General features: G+C 44.9%; 1 protein-coding gene across 1 annotated transcript in view; it reads right to left on the bottom strand.

Annotated features, from left to right (window-relative positions):
* Positions 1 to 2,721: 2,721 nt before the first annotated feature.
* The window catches only part of PWP2 (PWP2 small subunit processome component), a 33,325-nt gene continuing 19,428 nt past the window's right edge, over positions 2,722 to 16,618 (bottom strand). The window contains exons 13-21 of the mRNA XM_050936513.1: positions 16,463 to 16,613; positions 14,547 to 14,727; positions 12,924 to 13,071; positions 11,753 to 11,861; positions 10,859 to 10,924; positions 10,066 to 10,284; positions 6,309 to 6,459; positions 3,507 to 3,581; positions 2,722 to 3,345 (exon numbers count right to left, since the gene is read on the bottom strand). Coding sequence (XP_050792470.1) covers positions 3,195 to 3,345; positions 3,507 to 3,581; positions 6,309 to 6,459; positions 10,066 to 10,284; positions 10,859 to 10,924; positions 11,753 to 11,861; positions 12,924 to 13,071; positions 14,547 to 14,727; positions 16,463 to 16,613 — 1,251 coding nt within the window. The 3' untranslated portion in view covers positions 2,722 to 3,194. The remainder of the gene's footprint in view (positions 3,346 to 3,506; positions 3,582 to 6,308; positions 6,460 to 10,065; positions 10,285 to 10,858; positions 10,925 to 11,752; positions 11,862 to 12,923; positions 13,072 to 14,546; positions 14,728 to 16,462; positions 16,614 to 16,618) is intronic.

Here is a 16,618-nt window from a genome sequence, read left to right as displayed (position 1 = left end):
CGGCCTGGCCTGCTAGGGCTTTCCCTGAACAAGCGGCGGCCCTAGTTTGAGAGCCACTGCTTTATAGTTGACTGCCCACATTCAAAATTACATAAACTGGGCTAAACCAGAAGAAATATTAGGCCTAATATTGGGCTTACCAGACTCATTCTGTTCAGGTTTCAGTATCACTCATCACCATGTTATATGAGCACGTCACAAAATGTTACTGGACAACTTGTGTGAGACAAAAGTTTATTTTGATAGCTCTGTCTTAGCTCAACTGAGGAATAAGGGAGTAGATGGCTACACCACCTTCTATGCAGGGAGTGGCTGGTGCAGGAGCTGGCTTTACGCCTGATGAAAGTTCTCCTGGCACTTCCACAGAGAAATCTGGTTTCATTGTGCTGTCTGCACTGTATAGTTGCACAAAAATACTGCATTTATAAATGTAAATGTTTCTGAGGTGGGTAATACAAAAGCATAGCTCTTCCTCCAGATGTAATCCTTTGTATTATCTTTATGGGCCAGACTTTCAAAACTAGCTTCCAAGAACTGCAGGCACACAAATTTAGGTGCAAGATCAAGGCTAGCTTAGTAACAATGTGGCTAATATTATATACAATTGTGGCTTATATTACATACACACATTTATTAGATACTATTGAGATAACTGAGGTGGCCTTCCAGTGCTAAGATCCATTTCTAGTAGGTGCTGTGCAAACCATAGTAAGACAGTTCCTGTCTTGAAGAGCGCACCATCTAGAGACAAGACACACACAAGAAACTGTAAGCAATGGGGCAGCAATTATGGGGTAATGTCAGCCTATGTAAACATATGCTGATACTGCTACCATGTAGAACAGGAGTGACCAACTTGAGCCTGAGAAAGAGCCAGAATTTACCTATGCACATTGCCAAAGAGCCACAGTAATACATCAGCAGCCCCCCATCCAATTCCACCCATCTCTGCTCCCAGTGGCTTCCACCCACCAGCAGCCCTGCTGACCAGCGCCTCCCTCTCCCTCCCCACACCTTCTGATCAGCTGTTTTGTGGCATGCAGGAGGATCAGGGGAGGGGGCAGAGCAAGGGCACAGTAGGTTCAGGGGAGGGGGCAGGAAGGGGTGGAGTGGGGGTAGGGCCTGTGGCAGAGCCAGGGGTTGAGTAATGAGCACCCCCCAGCACATTCGAAAGCTGGCGCCTGTAGCTCCAGCCCTGGAGTCAGCACCTATACAAGAAGCCACATATTAACTTCTGAAGAGCTGCATGTGGCTCCAGCCCCACAGGTTGGCCACCCCGATGTAGAACTTTATTCTCAATCATGTAAGATTTCATGATTTTAACAATCCCTATCCACCTATAATCCTTTTAGCTCTCTTAACATTTACTCTTTCCTCGTTTATTTGATTTCTCCCTTCTAAGCAGCCTTTTCTCAACACCAGGTAGGGTGACCAGATGTCCCGATTTTATAGGGACAGTCCCAATTTTTGGGTCTGTTTCTTATATAGGTTCCTATTACCCCCCACCTTCTGTCTCGATTTTTCACATTTGCTGTCTGGTCACCCTAACACCAGGGGAGAGGCCAGTAAAACCAGTGTTTGCACTTGAGAAAATAAGAGTTTTTTTAAAAAAAGGAGAAACAATTCAGCGTGCCATCACTGATGTGTGTCCCCAGCTTTTTCACTCTTTTAATACCTTTTATCTTTTTTTGACATCTTGCAACGCAGGCAAGACATGAAGACTACAAAAAAACAGCAACGGTAAAAGATTTTTTGATGATAAATAATGATAAGCAATCAGGTAGGAAGAATGTAAAATACTACCCACCATGGCCAGTGAAGTGAATAGAAATTATGTGTGTCCTGGATAATAGTGGAAGGAAGCAGTCATTCGCAAGAATAAGCATGGAAAAACAGTTTTACACTGGTATATTTATTTACTTCGATCACCAGAGTATACAATAATATTTATTTTATACAGCTGAGTCATGCAAACTGATTTTTTCTATATCTAAACATTTTTATGCACATTTTCTCTGTAACAGTTTTCAGTAACCTTTTTGCCAAGTGCTGAGAGAAAGAGAGAGAGAGAGGAAAGCAAACTCACCAAAACTCAATTCAATAGAAGATCACTTGTGATTGATCCTCATCCATAATCTGTGAGATATTCTTCACCAATAGAGATCTTTTAATATATTGCATAGGAGACGTGCATGTTTTTTCCATATCCAGAATCTCAAAACAGTAATTAACTGGTGCTCATTCTGACTTACATTTAAAGCAACCGAGAGACCCAAACCTGCACTGACATCCTAATGAACCCTGGTTGTATTGTTAAAAAAACCAGAAGAGCTGTCATGTTAAAACGAAAAAAAGAAAAGGGAAACAAACATTCAGATATTTACTGTTCTTCTGATTACATAGTGGTATAAGTTGCATTCAACAGGCTGGAAATTTCTGGACATAAATCTTTACTGCAATACCCTTGACCATTAACCAATTAAATTCCTTGCAGACGCTGTACTGCACAATCGTTGCTCAGATATTTGTTCACACTATGGTATGACATTTATCTCAAATATTTTTCCTTTTGGGGGGGGAATATTCAGCTTAAAATTTGGATAATTTTAGAATTTATAAAATTATTATTTTATTAAATGCAACTAGGATAACATTTCAAAATGAGTTGAGGTCAATATGCAACCACCCTCCAAATATTTAATGAAAAATGACACACACAAATGACTAAAAAAGAGTTTAATCCAGGGCACAGAAATATTGTGACAGCACAGACTTCAGAGAGTGACTTGCAATGCCTAAAATGCCTGTATATGTATATACATTTTATCAAAAATAAACGCACCAAACAATTTTACTTGTGCTTTTATCTTTATTGACAGATGAACACAAGTATCCTCTTGTCTGAGTTCAGATACAAATCTAGCTGATCAGGTTCGTCCTCGCTCCCTCAGTTACGGGAAGAGGGAGGCCGTAAGCCATGTTTTAGGGACTGTATGGACTACACTTTAGCTATCCTAAATCAAACCAGCTTCTGTATCTTTGCAGATTACTCCAAGCCTATATCACAACATATACAAAATAAGCCAGTATGAGGGCCACTTAATCTCAGGGAATACCACTGGCGCAAGTGATTGCTTCTGTAGGTCCCCAAAAAACAAAAAGAAATAGGAAAATTAAGGGAAAAATCAGTTGTCCTATGAAAGTGTGCTTGCCTCTTCCATAAGATAATCGCTGTTAGAATCCTCCAACTCCTCTTCACTCACTGATGTTTCTGCGGGACGTTTCATGCCCCGTTGTTGGGAAATGGCCAAAGCATATTTAATATTATAGCGATTCCATTCACAGCTGTAAAAACAAGTCACCAGAAGAAAAAAATATTAAATGGTAGGTTCTGCTTCATCTAAGTACATCACACAAATTTTCCCTCCTAACATTCAATAGCCTTAAGCTTTTGTACAAGACTATGGTTTAAGTTTTAAAAAGATTTAAAGGACAGCAATACGTACAGTTTAGAAACATCTTCAAAGTGACGTTGGATGCTCTTCTGAAGGAACTGAATCATGGGCAGCAGCTTCCCTGACCTTTAAAGGAGAAAGCAAGCAATTAACTGTGTAGCCTGTATTTACACATGGATTTCTAGAATCCCTTTTCAACATTATTCTTCAAAATTAAAAAAAGCCTGTTATATATTGTTAGCTCATTTTTACATATCTACGTTCTAAATCTAAAATATCACTGAATAAAAGCAAGTAAACTTGTAACTTTGTGCTGTGTCCACCAATAAACCGGTGTACAATTTTAGCTCAGTACAGGCAAGTCTTATCTTAGGCGGGGGTTCCGTTCCGTGGTTATCGCATAAAGCGAAAACCGCATCTAGTCAAAATTATATCCCCAAGCACTTTAAACCCTGCCCACAGCTCCAGCGGCCGGGCCGGGGGGGGGGGGGATTTAAAGGGCTCTACCGGGCTCCCTGCTGCCCTTTAAATGCTGGCCCCCACCCCGCTGCTGGAGCTGCAGGCGAGATTTAAAGGGCTCCGCTGGGCTTCCTGCCGCGGCGGGGAGCCCGCTGGAGCCCTTTAAATGCCCCCCTCCCCCGCCCGGAGCTGCGGGCAGGATTTAAAGGGCTCTGCCTGGTTTCCCGCCGCAATGGGGAGCCCGGCAGAGCCCTTTAAATCCTGCCCGCAGCTTTGGCAGCTGGGCTGGGACTGGCACTTAAAGGGCCCGGAGCTCCACGGTGGCTGGAGCCTCAGGCCCTGTAGTTCGCCACAGGGGCTACCAGCCACCTCTGCAGCTGGGAGCCCGCTGCGTGATTTAAAGGCCCTGGAACTCCCAGCCACAGCTAGTACCCCAGGACCTTTAAATCTTGAAGCCACGCCCCCCCCCCGCCTGAGGCCATGCCCCCCGACTCTGGCCGTACGCGTAAAGTTGAAATCGCGCATGTTAAATGCACGTAAGTTCCGAGAGACCTGTACAACATGTGTGTGCAATTTATCACTCGTGTTGCTTCGGCTGAACTAGTCAAATGCTTCTCCCTCCCCAACACCAATGTAAAAGTCAGCCCCAGAAACCATTCCATTTTGAGGTCAAATGACAACTTTTCCAAGTTAATTCTCTTTGCTATCATGATGATGACGCTGACTCAAGGTATAAATTCCAGAAAAGCAAGGCAGGAATTTGGATTTTACAAACTATTCACTGCTACTTTGTAACAAAACAAAAGAAAGAATCATTGCCATTTTGGATTCATTAAATGATGGCACGATGCGTGAATAACTACTCATTCTTCACCCCACAGCAGCAAGGAAAGGAATACAAAATTGTTTCTTCCTCAGGTCTATGGTGACTCCCAAACAGTAGTTAGGAAGAGCTGTCAGATTTTTAATTTGCTCAGTAGCCTCATTCCAATTGCCCAAACACTCTAAAAGAAAGTTGGGCTGAATGTAACACTCAAATCTTGTCTAATTGCCTGAAAGGAACTAGGCAGGAATGCAGAATACAGAAATTTATTACACTGCTTCCAAAAAACTAGGGCTGTCAAGTGATTAAAAATATTAATCTCTATTAAGCGCAAGATTAAAAAATATTAACTCCATTAGTTGCAGATTTAATTGCACAATTAAACAACAATAGACCACCATTTATTTAAATATTTTTGTAGGTTTTCTATATTTTCAAATATAGGCTATGGCAAGGGGTTGGGACCCCTCAGGGCAGGGGTAGACAACCTATGGCACGCGTGCTGAAGGCGGTAACTGAGCTGGTTTTCAGCCGCACTCACACTGCCCAGGTCCTGGCCACCGGTCCAGGGGGCTCCGCAATTTAAATTAATTTTAAATGAAGCTTCCTAAAAATTTTAAAAACCTTATTTACTTTACATACAACAATAGTTTAGTTATATATTATAGACTTATAGAAAGAGACCTTCTAAGAATGTTAACATGTATTACTGGCACGCGGAACCTTAATTAGAGTGAAAAATGAAGACTCGGCACACCACTTCTGAAAGGTTGCCGACCCCTGCCTCAGGGTTCTGAGGTTATTACATGGGGGCGGGGGTCGTGAGCTGTCAGTCTACACCCCAAACCCCGCTTTGCCTCCAGCATTTCTAATGGTGTTAAATATATAAAAAAGTGTTTTTAATTTATAAGGGTGGGGGGTCACACTCAGAGACTTGCCATGTGAAAGGGGTCACCAGTACAAAAGTTTGAGAACCACTGGGCTAGGGGCTTTGGGCTTCAGCCCCTCTCGGGATGCAGGGTTTCAGTTCAGCTCAGGGCTTCAGGCCTTCCCCGCCCCCCGATGCCTCCCTCCTCACCCAGAGGTATGCAATTAATGTGTTAATTTTGTTTTCAGTTAATCATAGGCGTTAACTGTGATTGACAGACTAAAAAAAACATAAGCAAAGTCTACAATGTCAGCATGCTTAGGTATGAAGCACTGCCCAACTGGATGTCAATTGCATCAAATGTAAATAATTGTTTAAGAACAGTGTTCCTACAAGTCTTCTTACAGCTCTTTATAGCTTTATGCATTTATTACCTAAAGCTAGAAGTTCAAATGAAGTTCTACCTACAATCTAGGAGAGCCTCTTCTGCAACTTTACTGCAGGAATCATGTTATGTCTCCCAAATACTCACATTTCAACCTATACTGGTCAATGGAAGTCATAATAATGAAGTATTTGGCTGTATGTTTCGATACAGAATCTGAAAGATAGTTGCTGGAAGCCTCTTAACTGTCTCACAAATATTTTAAACTTTAGCTTAAAATGTCCAGTTTTCTGTGTTTTGATTTTCAAGTCCACTCACCTTGTTTTTAACTTCTGTCCATGTAGCATCAGTAACCGCTGAGCCCAAGTAAGATAGAATTCCAAGTGATGAGATGTCTCAAAGGCAGAAGCTATAAACTCGAGCACCTTCTCCACATACAGCTCTGGGAGCGATGAGCAGACAACTTCAACTGTTTAAAAAACAAAAAAAACCCAACCCATCAAGCTTTCAACTGGAACAATGGGGTGGGAGGAAAGGGAAGGAAAATTGAGGAGATGCCCTTTCAGAGACTATCCCAGTTCTATTATTCCGCATCACCTGACAGGAGGTAACCTGCCAGTATTGTGAACATCACTTGCCAGCCCTTCAGAATATAAGTTACTCCTCTCTGAATTTTCCAACCTCCACAGCACTTAAAACCAAAATCTTCCTATCTGTCCCTAAAACAGGGTCTGCCATAATGTTTATTTTCTATTAAAACTTCCACTACCTTCACCTTTTCGCCATCATCCTTCACTCCACCCTTTCCCTCTCTCTGCACATCCAGGCTCTGGCAAAATCTTGCTGCTTCTCACTTTATAGGAACTGCCACAGCAGATCAGACCAGTGCTCCATCTCATTCAGTGTTTCTGTTCCCAACACTGGCCAGTATAGGATGCTTCAGAGGAAGGCATTAAAATAACCTGCCCACAAAAGAAGTTTCTTCCTAACCTCTGTTTGTTAGTAGATGACAATGCCCTGAAGCATGAGAATTTACAACTAAGGCTATGCTTCTTAGACCTATGGAGGTCTTGGCTTCCATGATTTTAAGAGATGCCAGAGTTCTTCGGCTTCAGGCCCGGGCAGCAAGGCTCAGGCTTTGTTACTGGATTACTGTGTGTCCATTTCCGTGATTCATTGTTTATTTCCGGCGTCCTGCCCATGGCTTTAATAAAAAGACCCATGCCAAAATCGTAGCCTTATTTATAACCCTTCCAAATAAAGGTCCAATCCAATGTAACTCTGAATTTTCTCATCATCCTTGTAAATGGATAATCCCCTTTTTGAATCCCCACAAGCCCTTGAACTCTCTGATACGTCACTGCAATGAGTTCCATGGCTTAAGTATAACGATTCTAAAATCCTCCCATTCCTCTCAGTCCCTATTGCAGGGGTGACCAACTTGTGGTTCTGGAGCCAAAAGCAGCTCCTCAGAAGTTAATATGCAGCTCCTTAGATAGGCACCGACTCCAGGGCTGGAGCTACAGGCACCAACTTTCTAATGTGCGGGGGGAGGGGGGGCTCACTGCTCAACACCTGGGTCTACCACAAGCCTTGCCCCCACTCCACCCCTTCCCACCCCCTCTCCTGAGCTTGCCATACCCTCGCTCCTCCCCTTCTCCCCTCCAGAGCCTCCTGCATACCACGAAACAGCTGGTCAGGAGCTACGGGAAGGGAGTGGGAGGTGCAGCTTGGTGGGGCTGCCGGTGGGCGGGAGGCGCTGGGAGCGGGGCTGTTGACGTATTTCTTTGGGTCTTTGGCAACATACATTGGTAAATTCTGGCTCCTTCTCAGGCTCAGGTTGGCCACCATTGCCCTACTGCTAAAACCTGGGTTCATGGCATGGCTCTCCCCAACCTACATTGGATTCTCTCCAGCCTTCCTGACTCTCCCCTCAACCCAACATAATACAGCTCAAATAGCCTTCCTCTTCTAGCACCACCACATTCCTCCCCTACTACACCTCTACCCCGATATAACGCGACCCAATATAAGGCGGGTTCAATACAAGGCGGTAAAGCTCTGACATGCTGCCCTGAGCAGCGTGTTAAGGGTGCCGGGCCAGGCCGGGGTGTTCGATAAGGGGCAGAGGGTCCCAGGGGCAATCAGGCCCCCCCTCCCTCCAGGGTCTGGGGGGCAGGAGCAGTGGGAGGGCACTTTTGGGGACCCCACAGTCCCAGAGTGGCCCGAGGGATTAGCAAGGGGCTGGGAGCAGCCCGCTCTGTTTCCCTCGCCCCAGCCGTGTTGCTTGGGGGAGGGGGCTTGGGGTAAGGGATCCCCCCGCACTCACCAGCAGCGGCGGAAGCGGAGCAGCCAGGCCACAGCCTGCTCCACTCCGCCAGCTCCCAGCCGCAGTGCTCCGCTTCCCACTGCAGGTGAGTACAGGAAGCGTCCTTTCCCCAACCTCTCCGCGCTCACCTGCAGCGGCAAGCAGAGCGACACGGCCCTAGCCCACTAGGCTTTCCTTGCCCCGGCCCCAGCCAGGTCGCTGGGGGGCAGCTGGGGAAAGGTCCTGCACTTACCTGCCCAGTAGGAAGTGGAGCGCCACAGCTGGGAACTGGCGGAGTGGAGCTGGCTGGGGCTGAGCTGCTCCGCTTTCTGCCAACGGTGAGTGTGGGGAGGTTGGGGAAAGGCCGTCCTCCGCACTCAGAGGCGGTGGGGAGTGGAGCAACGCGGCCGCAGCCAGCTCCACTCCGCCAGCTCCCAGCTGTGGCGCTCCACTTCCCGCTGGGCAGGTGAGAGCAGGACCTTTCCCCAGCCGCCCCACAGCGATACACCTGGGGCCAGAGCAAGGAAAGCGGAGTGGGCTGGGGCCGCGTCGCTCCGCTTCCTGCTGCTGCCGGAGAGTGCCTGTCAGGGGGAAGGGGGGATGGATAGGGGTCAGAGCAGTCAGGGGACAGGGGGGTTGAGTAGGGGGTGTGGTCCTGGGGGTGATTAGGGATGGGGGTCTCTGGAGGGGGCAGTCAGGGAACAAGGAACCAAGAAGGGCCGAAACAAGTTTGATATAACATGGTCTCACTTATAACGCAGTGAGGTTTTTTGTCTCCCGAGGACTGCGTTATATCGGAGTAGAGGTGTACCTGCTTCCTGAATTCCTTTCCTATCCCATGTATCTTTCTGTCTGAAATCCCGACTCCTCATCCTCAGTCCTAAGGCTTTGCCTCCTGCCTTCATTTCTGATCACTACCCATCCCAACCCCACACCCTGCTCACTCTTGTCGCTTCCTCCCCTTCTTGCCTTTATGACTTTTTCTATGCTGCTCCCCACACCCGGAACAGTATCACTTTCCTGGTGTGCCAAGCATCCACTATCCTACACCAACACAAAAAACCTGCATCTTCCGACCACTGACTTCTGCACTCTATATTCTTCCTTCCTTGCCACATAAAAATATCAGCGCATAAGATTTATTTGCTTTATGACATCTTTATTTGAACACGCTCAGTCTCCTGTTCCTATGTTTGTGAAGTTCTTTGGTTCAGGAAAATTATGTCCCCAAATAAGTGATTAATTTAGCAGCATGTATGCACTGTAATGTAGAATAGTAAAATATGCCTTTTTTATTATATACAATAAGAACAATGACTTCTAGAGCCATTTCTATTCAAACATCTGAAAGGACTCTGTGATTCAGGAATTAAGCCAGACATAAGAGCCCTGTGAGGTGAACATTATCCCCATTTTACAGATATAAACCTGAGGAACAGAGAGGAGGTTAAGTGACTTGTGCAAAGTCAAAAAGAAGAGTGGCAGAGAGGAAACAGAAATTAGATTTCTTGACTTTCAGTCTTACTTTCAGCTGCAAGACTCTCTCCCCCTTCCTCTTTAGACATATCAGTACTGAGGTAGAAAGGACTAGTGTCCTGAATTAACACAACATTCCATAAACATGCAGTAGGTTTGCTGTAATATAAAATGTTTGGTAATAAAAGGAAGTTTTAGGGCTACACTCTGCCCTCAGACTTCAGCTCAAAGTGGGGTTACACATCTGGATCTCAAATTAGCTTAATTAAACTTTAGGGAAGCCCTGCTTACCTTCATTACACGGTACAGTCTCTATGACCTCTTGAATTAATTTCTTCTCATTCAGTCGGAAGGCCATGACGATGGCCATGGTGTACTCCTTCTGATTCAGCACTTTGTGCACACTGCTAGGTGTGATGTCAATGTCCAATTCAAATGGATCAAAGATTAGTCCGGAGTCTAGTGAGTAGATGAGAAGGCCTTCTGTGGTGGTTGCTGCCCAGCTTCGTCCTAAAAGAGAAGTGGCAGTTGATATTTAAACACAACAAACTTGTTTTTTTCTGGGGAGCAGTGATGAACAATGAAGACTGTTTCCCATGCTTGCTTAAAGTGATTTGGGAAGAGGTGGTCTCTCAATACTATAGATGGTTTTATTGATCAAACACTGTCTGTGAAAGGTGCCAGCTTGACAGCACTATGAACTTAAATCTTCTGGTTATCCAGGACATAGGAACAACGCAGGCAACAATATGCCCAATACACAACACTGTAACATGTTCTGGAGGGATCACCGCTATGGACAAGAAATCAGCGCCTCTGCAGAGAATGCCAATAAGTGACAATATTAGCAACAGTGGTTTCTGCAAGTGTTTTCTGTGACTGGATGAGGCCACCAACTCATTTCACATAGCCTCTGGAGAGCCACCAGAGACATGACAATGTCTTTATATCACCCTAAACCTGGGGTGAATCTGAACTAATAACTCAGAAATTAGAGACTCACACCTATCAGTTCAGTGAGGGAGGCAGTGGGGGGCAGGAGACTCAACATGACTGATAAACTACATTTACTGTTAACACCCACCAGTAGGAGAGAAACGGAGGCATGTCACTCTTATCTCTGGTTTAAAGTGCCGAGCGCTCATGTCACCTGAAATAAGAAATGAGAAGCAAGTCTTCAACACATCCAACTAAATATTCACACTGTGGATACGAACTCTTACCCTGGAGTTACTGTTGCCGAATCAGCAGAAACACATCTGACAAAGGAATGCTGAACCATTGTGTGACAGGTTCAGAACTGCTGGTATGGCAAGCATGATAGATATTGGTAAGGTAACAGATACCAACAGATCACTTAAAAAAATCCTGAGGTATCATATTTCCTTTCGGCTCATTGGTTACTTTGCTATTTTCCTTATCATCCTGTTATTCTGATCTCAAACACGAGCAATACCAACGTGCCATGTACTACTTTGGACACAATGTTCATCACACACTCAAATGTAATCAGTCATCTTCTATTACATTAGCCTCCAGAGGCCTCAACTGAAAACGGGGCCCCGTTGTGCTAGACGCTCCACACACAGAGACAGTCGCTGCCTCGAAGAGCTTCCAGTCATAAGACGGAAAGCGTAGGAGAAACAGGGAAGAAAATGACTTGCCCGAAGTCTTAAAGCAGGTCACTGGCAGAGCCAGGCACTGAACTCCAGTCTGCGTGCCAGCCTGATACTCCACTCATTAGGTCACAGTGCATGTGTTTCCTATTACCTCTGTGAGAAAGTATTCAACAACAGGTCACCGATTATTACATCTGCACAATGTTTTCAAACTAGCTTTAACAATTTTGGCAGCGTGGTGGACATGTCTAATAGCATCCCTTGTCCATCCCACACTGACCCAGAGTTGTTTTTTTTATCCCATGGAGCCAAGGGCAAAAAGCAGTGTTACTAACATTGGGATTAAGAACTGAACTTACCTCTCTTTACACCTGGAAGAGCAATGGCAACACCATCCTCATCCCCAGCCCCATCATCAATCAGCGCCATGCTGCCAAATTCAGTCATTTTCCTACGATCCAAGTATTCCTGAAAAATATTCATATTCCATTTGCTACAATACTTCTCCTCTCCAACATAACACGTTTCCCTGTATCTCAAGAATACATGTATAGCAGAGGTCCCCAAACTGTGAGGCGTTCCCCCCTAGGGAGGGCGCAGAGGAATGTTCAGGGGACACAGGTAGGCCTTGGCTCGGGCGAGAGGAGGAACATAGGTAAGGAGGGGAAGCGCGATGTAAAAAGTTTGGAGACCTCTGATATATAGAGAGAGTTCTGAACAGGATTAACTGAGTAATTCACAAACATTTAATGGGCTAGCCCAGTCACCTAATGGTTATTGCTTTGTACTTTCATCCAAGAGTCTTCTCCAACTCCTGGAAGAAACTGAAGCTTGCAGTACTGTGGAGTCAATGCTCAGCCATTGGTGAGGGAGGGAGTGCCCCTCAGTTTACCTTACAACAACCTCTGCTTGATTTAGGAGTGTTCATTAATGAGTTTCAAAGAAAGCCCAGGTCAGCCCTCCTCAGAGAGTGGCCATGACAATTCAAGATAAGGAGAATGACAAGTGGAGATCTAAGAGCTCCTAGCAAGAAGGGAAGAGTGATGGAAGATATTGCAATACTGTAGTTACTTTTAAATTAACTAAAAACGTTTGCATTTGACAATACTGTCAGATTACGTTCATAATTCTAACTTTTGTGCCCTCCTCCCCCATCCATTCTTTGGCACAAATATGTTGTTCACAAAGAAAATTATTCAGTACAAGATTGTCATTAATTTTAAAATCTCACACTCTTGAAATGCAATGTAATTGCAAATTGACTTTACTGTCATTCATTTTCAAGAAAAGTGCACTTTCAAGACCAAGCACTTTGGCTGCTTTTGGGTTTCTTCTAGTCCAGTAGTTATGCAATTTTATTCTCTCTTTTGGTGTTTTCACCTGTGACTGTCTCCTACCCAGTACAAACAAAAAGAACTCCCACTTAAGTAATAAAATATTCCTAATGCAAACTTCATTTATCAGACACTATACCCAAAACAAACATAGTCTTAAAAAAAATAAACAAAACCAACTGAGATAGTCACTTACCTCCATGGCATCTAAGGAAAGATTACATGAGATCTCAAATTTCTTCATAAGAATCTGTTCCTTCACATGATAAATACAGACGAACTTTGATAATCCTCCTGCCAGAATAGACTGGCCATCAGCTGAATAACAAAGAGTAGTGAAAGATCTGAAAAAATATACAATGCATAATTTCACCCCTACTTCTGAGCTTTGAGCAAACATCCAACATCAATACAATGGAAAGACAATGAACCAAAATTGCTATTGTATAAAAGAAAACCTTTCCTAGTTTAATCTTCCACAGTCATTAATTTAATATGTTTAATGTAAAGAATTGTTTTGCCATGACTGAATACTTCTCAAATTCTTTATTGTGAATTATCACAATGCAGATTTCAACAGATTTGTTGGTGTACTTCCCTACCTCACAGGATGTTGTGAGGATTATTTAACGTTTGTACTACTCCACTTGCAATACAGCCATGTCACGTCGACAGCAAAACAATTCTTCCGGGCTTTTCCATCAACCACACTTTTCTTTCCTCTCAGTCATGCAATTCTGCAATCCCTCTGGGCTTGAACGTCCCTTAGAGGGAAGACAAACCAGCCTCTAACACCCCATCAGTACCATATACTCCTGCAATTAGGCTTACGGAATGGATGTGCATCAACATAAGTGAGCAGTAAGCCATGTATGAGACAAATATTCACTACAAAAGATTTACTTTCTTCCTCAAGGTCTTCATACCTGTCTTATCAGCAATTAAAATGATTCACAAGAGCCAGAAAAAAAATTACTATTAAATGATGAGCTCTATTTCAAAGACAGCAGCTGACTGGTGTTCACAACTGAAAGTTATATATTTTTCAAAGAGTTATTGCCTCATTTTTTGGGGGTGAAGGGATGAGAGGAAAGAGTTCTTATCACAGGCATTCAAATAATAGGCGTGCTCATTGTCTGTGAGATTTTGTTTTAAAGTTGATTGTTATTAATGCATTGAAAAAAATGTACACTGCCCGAATAATAAACCGCCAGGATATCTCAGATTACATCTTCTGAAATGAATCACCTACATACCAGCTAGTCACAAAACTATAACTGTGTATGCCTTTTACTGTCACTTCTAAATGATGCACAGCATGACAAGAAAGATTTAATATGATATAAATGAATCAAGTTTAGGAGAAAGAACACATGCTCAGGATTTAATGTATGAGTGACTCTGACCTATGATGAAGGTACCAGGAAAAAAAAAGGTCTAGAATGAATGGACAGCACACTGAGTCAGAAGATATTCAAGTTATTAAAACTGAATCACAGAATCAAGATATTCAGATGTCAGTGAAACTCTGAACCCCTCACATAAAGGTAAGAAGCAAACGTATTAAGCAGTGTCAATTTCTTGTCATTGCTATAGGGGGGAGCACTGGCCTGCTAAACCCAGAGTTGTGAGTTCAATCCTTAAGGAGGCCATTTAGGGAGATGGGGGGGGGGGGGGGGGGGGAGGAAGACTGTCAGGGACAGTACTTGGTCCTACTAGTGAGGGCAGGGGACTGGACTCAGTGACCTTTCAAGGTCCCTTCCAGTTCTATGAGATAGGCACATCTCCATATATTATTATTATATAATATTTTACATACTTTGCCTTAGCTGATTGTTTGGCTGTTATTTTGTCCAGCTCTTTTCTTCCCATCTGAAGGTCGTGTCTTCCTTCAATTGATCCAGTCTGCACTGCATTTTCATGATTCCAGAAAGTTATCTGTCCATCCAGGGCAGCAACTGCAAGTTCATTGCCATCAGGGCGGAAAGCAACAACAAGAACTGCAGAGAATTTGGTTGATGAATAAAAATGTACTTCCAACTTAACACATTTTTTCTGGACTCTACTAAGCAAGATTTAAAATAAGAGAGTGCACATTCACATTTTTACAACAAAACACAATGCTAAGCTGACTAAAAACCCAGGTAGCTAGCATCAAAGGTTTTTTGAGCTATTGACTGTTTCCAAATAATATGAAACAGCAGCAATGAAAACTACAGGCTGACACTGGCAAATAAAATGCTTACTCCTGAGGGAATTCTGCACCAACACTTTTTTTTTTAAAAATCTGCTCACAATATTTTAAAATGCTGAAAATTTTATTTGTCAATAAATAAATGTGGAGGCTCCAGCGTGGCAGTGGGGAGCGCAGGCCACTGGCTGCACAAAGGTGGGAGATCACCTTGCAGTCTCTCCCCTCCCAGGACACAGACTCCACGGTGAGGCTGCACCTGACCCTGACAGAGAGCAAGGGCCAGGCCTGCCCCAGAGATCTGCATCTGGTGGGGGAGGGGTTGGGCTGCAGGGTAATCGTCCACCTTTGCGTAGCCAGTGGCCTGTGCTCCCCACGGCCACACTGGAATCTTCACATTTATTTATTGACAAATAAATTTTAAAACGTTGTGAGCTGAATTTTTAATTTTTTGGTGCAGAATTTCCTCAGGAGTAGCAGGTGAAGCAACTCACCAGGGCGAGCAACTCCGCACCAGGCATGGGCAGGCAGGCTCAATCCAGCAGGATCCAAGTGTGGACGGGCTTGGTGTAGGGGGAAATCTGGGTGTGGGGGATCCAGATGCATAGGGACTCCTTGGGGGGTTCTGGGTACAGGGACAATAGGACTCTGCAGGAAGTTCCAGGTGAAATTAGCTGGGCCTCAGCAGGGGTGTCCAGTTGCTAGGGAAAAGGGACTTTCAGTACAGCTGACTGGGGCTTGTCAGCATGGGGGTTCGAGTGCATGGGGAAGTCTGGGTGCAGGGTGGTGGGGCTCGACTGGGGGCGGTCTGGATGCAGAGGTCAGGCTTGGCAGAGGGGTCTGGCTATGGGGGTACAGATGCACGTGGGTTGGCTGGACGTGGGAGTAGCTCCCCATAGTGACCCCTCCCCACACAGCTGAGGAGCAATGGGGGCATGAAGCGGGGGGCAGGGTGTGCAGAACCGGAGGTTTCTTGGGGTGTCTGACCCAGCCGCTCTGTGCAAGGGAACTGTGCCTCTCCTCCACCCTAGGCAGGACTAGGAGCTGAGCCTAGCTTAGGGTAGAAGCCATCAGCCGGGTGCCAGGGCTCAGCAGGGTGCTCTGGGTGCAGGGGACGAGGATCAGTTCGGCAGGGTCTGGGCCTGGAGGCATCCGGATGCAGGGGGATTGGATGGATGGGGGGTGGACTGACCTGGCACTCACCGAGGTGTCTCCAGCCCCCACCCCCTGCAGTGATTTACCTCTCTGCTGGCTGCTCCAGGTGCCCAAAACAACGCACTGGCTGCTGGGGAGGAGTGCGTGGCTGATCTTGCATCTTCCCTTTGCTTCCCCATCAGAAAGTCATTTTTCTGCAGGGAAGCAAAGAAATCTGCACGGGACACAAATTCTGCATGCGTGCAGTGGCACAGAATTTCCCCAGGAATAAATGTTGACCGACTGACCTCACCAACTACAGATATTCTCAATATATTTTTGATGGAATAACACAGACCACACATAACTGCCTCTATGTGACACATTAGATAGAATGAAATGAAATTTACCATCTGAGTTCAGTGTTAGTGTCTCCTTGGTTCTCCAGCTATCAAACATATCCCAGAGTCTGACCGTTTTATCCCAAGAGGCACTAGCTAAGATACTCTTCATTGGGTTAAAACACAGACTACTGATGGGACCTTCATGGCCTGATAAGACCTAAT

Source organism: Gopherus flavomarginatus, chromosome 1, assembly GCF_025201925.1.
Source record: "Gopherus flavomarginatus isolate rGopFla2 chromosome 1, rGopFla2.mat.asm, whole genome shotgun sequence".
Classification (NCBI taxonomy): Eukaryota; Metazoa; Chordata; order Testudines; family Testudinidae; genus Gopherus; species Gopherus flavomarginatus.
This window is presented reverse-complemented; position numbering and strand designations above follow the sequence as displayed.